The sequence below is a fragment of the Diplotaxodon limnothrissa genome, linkage group LG6 (genome assembly GCF_057381915.1).
Source record: "Diplotaxodon limnothrissa isolate DT_005_m linkage group LG6, D_limnothrissa_male_GT1.1, whole genome shotgun sequence".
NCBI classification, from domain to species: Eukaryota; Metazoa; Chordata; class Actinopteri; order Cichliformes; family Cichlidae; genus Diplotaxodon; species Diplotaxodon limnothrissa.
The window spans coordinates 37,285,242-37,295,935 of NC_140601.1; the positions used below are offsets into that span (position 1 = coordinate 37,285,242).

The window sequence follows — 10,694 nt, forward strand, 5'->3', positions numbered from 1 at the left end:
GCACAAGTTACAAAACATAAACAGACCCCAGCCCTATATTTAATATTCCTCACGTTATATATGATACTGTGTGCAATATGGGGTATTTAAGTTGCCTCCTCTAAGCCTTTTAAGCTCTGTGTTCATTTTGAAGTTTACAGATGGTTTACAGAAAACAGTTTCTTTTTGTTCCTTGCAGTCTCCCGTTTGGCTCTTTTGCCATCAGAATTGTTGTCTAAGGGCAAAGAAAGATGCCCAATGGATTTACTTTACCAAATTGACCATCCCAGCCTTGCCGTAATGGTCCATTTGATTCACCTTTTATTGTTTAGTTTATTTTCATTTACTGAATACGGGACAGACTTGACTGGGGGAAAGAAGGGGAGAAAGAAAGAGGGAAAGAGAAACAGCTGAGAAGAGGGACGGGGGAGAAGGGCAAAAGACAAAAACCAACAGAATGAGCAGAAAAAAAAATAAGAAAAAAAAATGCATATATCAATCACCTGGATCACCTGCTGAGAAAGAAAAAAGAAAACAAGCAGAAGAGAACAAGAGTAATAGAATAAACAACATCACAATGATATATGGGAATATGACAGTAAATACTAAATATTAAACATTATTGTGCAGCACATAAGATCAACAGAACACAGTGTGCTTTGAGGTAGAAGCCAAAAAGGGTGTAGTTTGTGGGTGTGATCACCCGTGTGTACACCTGTGAGCATGGACGCGCTTGTTTTTTTAAAAGGTTCCTTCATGTAATGATCTGCTAGAGGGTGTGGGGGGGCCACAGCCCCGTCCTCCAGGGCATGAAGCAGGTATGGAGGAGATCAAAACTCCAGACATCCAGAGGCCCCCAGAACACAACAGACCAAGGAAGACCAACAGAGGGGCAGCCGCTCCACTGTCCCAGAAAGAGCTGAGGAGAGTCCCAGATGAGGGCTCACTCAGCAGCCGCGGAGCAGAAGCCAGGGGGAGTTGCAGTGACGCGCCCGTGAGCTCCGCCGGCAGCCAGCCGTGCCTGAGTGACCGAGCCCCAGGCCGAGAGGCCGGGGGCACCCCACCTCCGAAGTGGCCCGAGCGAGCCCCAGATAAGCGGCCGCCAAGGAGTGAGCCGGTGTGTACCCGGACGCCCATCCCCGGACACAAATCGTGGGTGCCGCAGCCACTGAAGGAGCTACAAAGGCACAAAGTATAGCCCCGTTTGTGCCTTTGCAAGTAACAGGTGGTGGACATGCTTACTCAGACAGAGCTGTCCTTATGGACTTCAAGGAAAACAGATTTAGGAAGTATCACATCTGGATGCTTCTAGACTCAGTACACAGTAGCCATTTTTTTATCACCATGACTTTCTTGTTTAAGTTAATTTTTCAAGTGAAGATACAGAAACATGTTATTGGAGAACTATATATTCTCAAATCGCAAACCTTGGATGGAGAATACAGTGCAGTCCCTGCTCAAAGCTCAAGGTGCTGCCTACCAGTCAGGTTACATACTGGCTTATAGCAGGACATGGAAGGAACTGAAAAAGCCTCAGTCAGCAGTAGAGGCTGTAGAACTCTTCTGGCTGCAGGAGCAGCATGAGCCTCTCGTCCTGCAGCTACACCAAATGAGTTCCACCTTGAGGAGGATTAACACCAACAAAGCTGCAAGACCAGATAAGGTGTCAGGCAGGACTCTGTACTCACAACTGCTCTGCCATTCACTTTACTAACACAATTGTGAAGTTTGCAGATGATACTACTGTAGTGGGTCTCATATCGTACAATGATGACACTCACTACAGAGAGGACATCCAACACCTGGCACAGTGGTGGTTAGACAACAACCTCATCCTGAACACAGGCAAGACAAAGGAGGTAATTCTGGATAGCAGGAGGTCCCGGAAGACAGAACACACTTCTCTCCTCGTGCACAGAGAGACAGTAAAGCATGTGAACAACATTAAGTTCCTGGGTCTCCACATAACATCTGGCCTGACCTGGTCCCTGAACACATCACACCTGGTGAAGAAAGCCCAACAAAGGCTCTTCTTCCTTCTTCCTCAGGAAGAAGAGCTTCTTGTGAACTTCTACAAAGCCACAATAGAAAGCATCCTCTGGCTTAGTACGGCAGCTGCACAAAACAAAACAGAAAGAACTTGGGCTGCCTGAAGAAAACAGCACAAGGGATTGTGGGAGGTCGACTTCCTCGTCTGGACTCAGTTTACACTGGATGGATCCAAAAAAAACCCAGACCCATCGCTGCAGACAGATATTTGGACATATTTACTCAGCATATGTGCACATATGGATAATGTGCATTCAATTATGTTTTAGTGCTGCTTTTTATAATGTCTTTCTTTTGTGAGTGTAATTATGTATGTACAGTATGTAGATATATGTAGGTGAGTATGTGTCTATGTACCTGTAGTGCATATACACTACAGGTCAAAAAATTTAGAACACCCCAATTTTTCCAGTTATTTATTTCAATTCAAGTCGTTCAAGTCCAATGAATAACTTGAAATGGTACAAAGGAAAGTGGTGAACTGCCACAGTCCTGATCCTCAAAGACCCCCAGAGGGGCCTGGTCACATCCAACTACCGGCCAATAACCTGCCTCTGTACCACATGGAAGCTTCTGTCAGGCATCACAGCGGCTAAGATATACGGGCACATGGGTCAACACATGAGGCGCAAAACACCAGCTACTGGTTAACAGAGCAGTCGCCCGAGACTGCAAGACTAGGGTGACCAACCTGTGCACTGCCTGGATCGATTACAAGAAGGCCTATGACTCGACACACACCTGGATCCTAGAATGCCTAGAACTTTACAAGATAAGCAGGACCCTACGAGCCTTCATCAGGAACTCAATGGGGATGTGGCATACACAGTTTATTGGCCAACATCATTCAAATAGCCCAAGTCACCATCAAGTGCAGGATCTGCCAAGGACATGCTCTTTTCCCACTGCTGTTCTGCATAGGCCTGAACCCCCTCAGTGAGATCAACAAGACTGGCTATGGATACTGGCTATGGAATGGAGCAGTTGTCAGCCACCTCCTGTACATGGATGACATCAAGCTGTATGCCAAGAGTGAATGAGACATTGATTCACTGATCCACACCACCAGGATGTACAGCAATGACATCGTAATGTTGTTAGGACTACAGAAGTGTAGTCGGATGGTAACAAAGAGAAGAAAGGTAGTCAGAACTGAGGGGATCAAACTACCAGAAGGCAACATTGCAGACACTGAGGACAGCTACAAGTACCTGAGGACCCCACCGGCAAATGGGAACCATGAAGAGGTTGCTAGGAAAGCTGCAACCAACAAGTACCTGCAGAGGGTCAGGCAAGTCCTGAGGAGTCAGGTGGACGGTACACCTACGCCCTGCCCGTGATCAGGTACCCAGCTGGGATAATAAGCTGGCCAAAGGAGGAGATAGAAGCCACTGACATAATGACAAGGAAGCTCCTGACCATGCATAGAGAGTTTCACCCCAAGTCCAGCACCCTGAGAATGTATGCTAAGTGGAAGGAAGGAGGCTGGGGACTAATGAGTGTAAGTACGACAGCGCAGGATGAGACAGTGAACATCCACGAATACATCTGGATGATGTCCCCAACCGACTGCGTACTCAGTGAATACCTCAGGCAGCAGAAACCAGAGGAAGTGGCTGACATCCAGAAGTCTTACCAGTGGCTTGACAAAGGTGGACTGAAAGACAGCACAGAGGCACTAATTATGGCAGTACAGGGGCAAAGCTCTGAGCACAAGATCCATAGAGGCTGGGGTCTACCACACCAGGCAAGACCCCAGGTGCAGGCTGTGTAAAGATGCCCCAGAGACAATCCAGCACATAACAGCAGGGTGCAAGATGCTAGCAGGGAGGGCATACATGGAACCTCAGACGTTTCCAAGATGGCGCCAGTGTGCACGGCAAGCCGTCTTTGGGTCGGTCTTCCTGAGTGTTGTTTTCTCTTTGTTTTATTATTTTCTATATGCTTTCCGGATGTTACTGCCCTGATTGCCTATGATCGACAAACTCTTTTAAATCTTCGACCCTTGAATCACCAAAAGCCGGAGCTATATTGGAACTTAGGGAATTTTTCCCAGCCTCGACCACATACTTCCGCCTGCACGGATTACCTGCCTCTTTTTACACCGCACAAGAAACGATATAGGAAACGGGGTAAGCGGAGTGGTTTTCGCGTTCGTATTAAAGCTTACCTAAAAGCACATGGAGTGATTGGCTACCGCTCCATTATTGACAACCTGCGGCCCTCCCAGCATACCTTCAGACTGTGTCGTCATCGATGGATTCGCTATGCTGGCCAGCAAGCCCATTCGGTTCTACCAGCTGAGTGTCCACCTGTATGGAGCTGGAAGCGGGCCTCTGGAGGAGGTGTGGATTACAGTAATCTTCGCCGGCTGGGACGTGCTCCCAGTAGTGTCAACGAGGCTACGCTCCGTATGGCACTGCTAAACACTAGGTCACTGGTGAACAAGTCCTTCGTTGTAAATGACTTTTTTCTTGCATCAAGGCTGGATGTCCTGTTTCTAACAGAGACCTGGATTCGCCCTGGTGAGTCCTCTTCCTTTTCGGAACTTCTTCCACCGGACTGTGCTTTCTTTAATTCTCCTAGGACCACGGGCAGGGGTGGAGGGCTAGCCTCGGTTTTTAGAAGTAAATTCCGAGTGCGGCAACTGCCTCCCGCCTTGCACTCCAGCTTTGAAGTACAACTACTGGAGTTGTCCGGTTCCCCCCGGACCCTCTGTGCGGTGGTGTATCGACCTCCGAAGCGCAACAAGGATTTTATCCGTGAATTTGCTGATCTTCTAGGAATTATTTTCTTAAGTTATGATCGTGTACTTATTTGTGGTGATTTTAATATTCATATATGCTGCGAGGAGGACCTATTGGCTAAGGACTTTCTTGCCCTTATTGACTCTTTTAATATTACTCAGTGGGTGAGGAAATCAACCCACATTAAAGGGCATATGCTGGACTTGGTATTGTCGTATGGACTGGACATTTGCATCACAGACATCAATGATGCTGGGATTTCGGATCATTTCCCAGTTATGTTTGATGTTCAGTCATGCAATATGGAACTGAACTCTGAGGGTCCACCGAGCCTATCACGTCCGATTAATTCTGAGGCTGTTGCTCTTTTTTCTGCGGCCTTTGCCAATTCTTTTTGTTATGAAGATATCAGTAATGCACCTCTCCCAGTTGATGGCATAGTTAACTCTTTCATCTCTACATGTACTTCTATTTTGGATACTGTGGCTCCAGTAAAGATTCGACGCCGTAAAACCTCACGCCAACCTTGGCTAAATGAATCCATCCTCGCTCTTAGACGTGAATGTCGTCGAGCTGAGAGAAGATGGAAAAAAGATCAACTTCAGGTGTCCCTTGACATCCTGCATATGAGCCGGTCTAAATTCCAGAAGGCTGCCAAAATGGCAAAAACTTCTTTTTTATCTAACATTATTGCGAATAACAGCCATAATCCTCGAGTCCTGTTTAAAATTTTTAATTCAGTGGTTAATCCCTGTTCGGATGTTTCAATGGGTGCCTCCCCGGCCCTCTGCGAAAAATTTCTAAATTATTTTATAGATAAAATCTCATTGTTAAGGGCCACACATTCTTTGGTAGTAAATCAAGCCCCAGCTTCTGAATGTTCAACGGTTTTCCAACAGTTCGAACCTGTGTCATTTTTGACTTTAAAGGAAATAATTAATAATCTGAGAAGCTCAAATTCTTTGCACGACATTATTCCCTCTCGTATCATTAAGGATGCATTGAATACAATCGGGTCTTGTATTTTATTTCTAATGAACTTCTCACTGTCATCTGGCTATGTTCCGACTGTCTTTAAACATGCAGTCGTGCAACCTGTCATCAAGAAAAGTTCCCTTGATCGTAACATTCTAGCTAATTACAGGCCGATTTCTAAACTTCCTTTTATGTCAAAAGTCTTAGAGAAAATAGTGCTTCGGCAACTACAGACCTATTTAGAGAGTAACGGTATAAGTGATAAATTTCAGTCTGGATTTAGACCGCGTCACAGCACCGAAACTGCCCTACTAAGAGTCTTTAATGACCTTCTCTTAATTGCTGACTCTGGGCGCTCTGCGGTCTTAGTACTATTGGATTTGACCTCAGCCTTTGATACGGTTGATCATGATATCCTCTTGGCAAGACTGGAACATGTAGTAGGCCTCAAAGGAAATGTTTTATCTTGGTTTAAATCATATTTTTCTGAGAGGTCGTTCTCCGTCTCGATGGGAAAATATTCCTCTTCTTCTGCCCGTTTCCGCTGTGGTGTGCCCCAGGGCTCGGTACTGGGTCCTGTGTTGTTTTCTCTGTATATGTTGCCCTTGAGCTCCATTTTTGAAAAACACAATGTCTCTTTTCACTGTTACGCTGATGATATTCAAATCTACCTTCACCTGACTGGGGATGCTTTATCCTCACCACATCCTCTGTTTGATTGTCTGAGTGATGTCAAGGACTGGTTATCACGTAACTTTCTTACTTTAAATGGAAAGAAGACAGAAATTATTGTTTTTGACCAAAATATGCCTCTGGGACAATTGACTGACACATTTGGGCCTGTTGCTAACCACCTTACTGATACTGCCAGGAATCTTGGAGTTTTCATGGATAGCTCCTTCAAACTTGACAAACAGGTCTCTACTGTGGTAAAAACTAGCTTCCATCAACTACGCCTAATCTCTAAGGCTAAACCCTACATACCACATAAAGATATGGAGAAACTCATTCATGCTTTCATTATGTCAAGACTGGACTATTGTAATTCTCTCTACTTGGGTCTACAATCTTCTCTTCTGCAGCGTCTGCAGCTGGTCCAGAATGCCGCAGCACGTCTCTTGACCGGCACTAGAAAGTTTGACTCTATCACCCCTGTTCTGAAAAATTTACACTGGCTTCCTATCAGATATCGAATTGATTTTAAAATTCTATTGTTTACTTATAAAATTTTGAACAATATGGCACCTGACTACTTAGCTGATCTCCTCTGTCTGTACAGCCCTCAGAGAGCACTAAGATCATCGGGCCAACTGCTCTTGGTGCAACCTAGGTCTCGGCTGAAGACCAGAGGAGACCGTGCCTTTGCCGTTGCTGCACCCAGGCTATGGAATACTCTCCCTCTTCATATTCGCGCGTCAGATTCCATTCAGTCTTTTAAATCACGTTTAAAAACGTATTTGTTTGATCTAGCATTTAAGGCAAATTAGGGTATTTTACATCTGGCTCTGTATTTAGATTATGTAATTATCTTATATTTTATATATTTGTAATTTATATTTTATTGTGATTTTATTTGTACTGCGATTTTAATGGAAAGCACTTTGGTGTACTTCGGTCTTAAAAATGTGCTATGTAAATAAATTTTGATTTGATTTGATTTGGTTATAACCAAGTGGCTGGCATAGTATACAGAAACATCTTTGCCAAGTATGGCCTGGAAGTCCCGAGGTCAAAATGGGAGATATCCCCTAGGGTGGTGGAGAATGACTGAGCTAGGAGCCTGTGGAACTTCAAGATACAAACGGACAAAATGGTGGTGGCTAGATATAGTGGTGGTAGACAAGCGGAAGATGAAAGCCGTAGTGACTGATGTAGCGATACTGAATGACAGCAACATCAGGAAGAAGGAACTCGAGACGCTGGTGAAGTACCAAGGGCTCAGAGAAGAGCTTGAGAAGATGTGGATGGTGAACACAACAGTGGTCCCAGTGGTAACTGGAGCACTCATTGCATTGACTCCCAAGCTAGGTGTGTGGCTCCAGCAGATCCCAGGAACAAATCGGGGATCTCTGTCTAGAAGAGCGCAGTCTTAGGAACAGCTAAGATACTGCGCAGGACCCTCAAGCACCCAGGTCTCTGGTACGGGACCTGAGCTTGAAGGATAAAGACCGCCCACAAGGGCAAGAGGGGATTGTTTTGTTTTTTTTAAGCACCTGGAATGACAAGCTATCTGGGCACAGTAAAACACTGTGCTTGTCAGCGGCATTTGGTATGACTCAAACCCAATAAATTTAACAATGGCTTGAACTATATTTTAAAGTGTTTAATCAATTATTTGTTGTTACATCTAGGATGTTTTTACATTTGACTTTGACCTTAAGCTCAACTTAAAAATGTGTAAGGTGCAGTGGAGATGAGCAGAATATTGGCAATTTCCCTTTATAGCATTAGTCTTGGAACTAATTGGACTAAATGAATACACTTTGGACTAATTTGATTCAATTGTGCTTGTGGCCTGTCAATATGTCCGCCCTTCAGTTGCTTCCCTGTCTAAATTCATGTTGTTAGTATCGTGTCTGTCTCTCTTCTTAGGTTATTTGACTGATGGGGATGTGTTGAAAAGATTTAAAATGCAGTCAAATTAGCCTGAATAAAATATTCCTTACATGCAGTAGCTGAAGGTTTTGTCTCTCTCTTAGGAACAACTACACAAAAATTCATACACACAAATATGCATGTATGCAAACATAAGATAGTACACATACATGTACATACCTGCCATGCAAAAATTGACTCCATTTGGCTGGCTGCTGGTTTGTCTTCTTCCCTCATCAGTGCAAGAGTGAGAGTCTCATCATTAAGAGAGCATGCTTAATGACGGCAGGCCTAACCCTTTCTGATGCAGGGACTCTTTGATATTCTAGAGGTAATCTTACACACCTTCAACTGTGCTTGGCTCGTCAAACAAACCTTTCCTCCTTGCTGTTTCCTTCTTGCTAATTTCTCTAAGTATCTTTCTGCTTTACAAAGATTTGGTCATGCAGTAATAATAAAAACTATTAACTACTATTAACTCATTCACTGCCATTGACGTCTATAGCCGTCAATTGCAGTGAATGAGTCAATGGGTTTAACTCATTCACTGCCAATGGCTGGCAGTGAATGAGTTAACATAATTTTAGGACATATTGTGAGATATGTGAGAAACAGCTTGTTTGGCTTTCTTTATTGGAAATAAGCACTGACCTGACACACTAACTGTCTAAATGGGTACAATGGGTTTGAGTCTTTGTTGAATAAAAATCACTCTGTACTGCCTGATACAACTTATAATTCATTATAAAGATGCAAAGCCATGGAACTCCAAAGTGTTTAGTATTAAATAAATCTGAAGCGGAGAAATCTGTGACCTGGTGTGCTTAAAATCACTTCTTTATTTTTCAAAAGCATCAGGTATAAGAGCACGTGGGCCAGGCACACTTCCAAACATGCACAAATGCACAAAAGCAGGAATAGTGAGTACTGGTTCTACTCGACCTGTTATTGTGCTATTTTCTAGTCTTTGTAACGACTGTTCAATAGAACACTCCTCCGCAATTTCCTCCTCGTTTTATTCATCATGTAATTAGGTCCAATTGTTGTTAATAACTTTGGGCAAAAAGCCTTTGTTACCAAGGTCAGTATGGTCTGACAAAGCTTTAAAGCTGCCCTGCCCTCATCTTTCTCTCAGCACCATCCAGTTAATTATGTCCAACATGAACACACACACATGCTCTTCCACTGACTCTTTATCAGTTTCTCTCTGTGCCTCTCTATTTCTCTCATTCACTCACATAAACACACATAAAAAATGTCATTCGACATTTTAAAGGTCCTTTCCTGCATACAATTATAGTTGATAAGCTTGAAAGAAGAGCCTCTTTAGTCTATAGAAGTGTGGCAATAAATTATCAACCGAAAAGCATGGTCTTCATGGGCTTTAAAGTGTACAAGTTGTGTGTAAAACACAGCTATATTTGTGAACTTGCCAACTTTATACTGTAGTCTTTATATGAGAGTCACTGCTAATAAAAATATTTTTTTCTGGTGTTTGCACATGAATGTGGTGTGAAATTGACTTTCTCTCACAATTTGCTTAATCAGTTTGTGCTTCAAAAATAAATGGCAAAAATATGTTCTCCAGCAGTGAAGTTGGAAATTCAAAGAACCAATCAGTGAAACAGATATTCAATGGACTGGCTTTCTATGCCTTTACCATAGACCTAAAAAATAAACAAAGAAGATTAGAAATCAATGATCTGCCATTTGTTTTAAATACAGTGATTAAACAAGCCAAGATCAATTCTTGTTAAGCAAAGAACTGCATGAACATTGCCATTTGCTTAAGATGAAGAACTTATTTTAACTTATATTAGGTAAAAAACCTAACCATTCCACATGTAACTCATTGTTTTTGTTTTTAAACAGAAAGTATGTTAGATGCAGTTTTCAGTTAGAATAATCTTATTACAGTGTTGTAAAAGTACACACACTGCAAGAAGAAGCTCAAAGTTTACTTCACATGAATTAAAATACAGTCAGGACCATAGGTTTTTGGTTAATGGCACATTTTATAATTTTAACAGCAGCACAGTGGATTTTAAATTAAATAATCAAGCTGTGATCGAAGTGCAAATGTTCAGCTTTAATTCAACAGTTTGGTAAACATATTGTATTCACTGTCTAGGAATTCAAGTCATTTTTGTACTAAGATCTCCATTTTCAAAGGAATTTGACAACTGGCTGACAGGCAGCTATGTGAGGTTTATTTCTTCATTACTTGATGAAAAACTAAGCAGATGAACTTGAAGTCCATAGCTTTCCTGAGAGATGGAGCTACAAATAAAGGATGCCATAATTAGGCTGAAAAGAACAAAATAAGCATTTCAGAGACCTAGCAAAAAC

General features: G+C 42.9%; 1 protein-coding gene across 1 annotated transcript; it reads left to right on the forward strand.

The window, feature by feature from the left end:
• The first annotated feature begins 1,411 nt into the window (after positions 1-1,411).
• Positions 1,412-7,237, forward strand: LOC146631153 (uncharacterized). The gene is made up of 4 exons (XM_085356650.1): positions 1,412-1,649; positions 1,714-2,085; positions 4,194-4,553; positions 5,517-7,237. The coding sequence occupies exons 1-4, from the start codon at positions 1,412-1,414 to the stop codon at positions 7,235-7,237; spliced, it is 2,691 nt and encodes an 896-aa protein (XP_085212776.1).
• Positions 7,238-10,694: the final 3,457 nt, after the last annotated feature.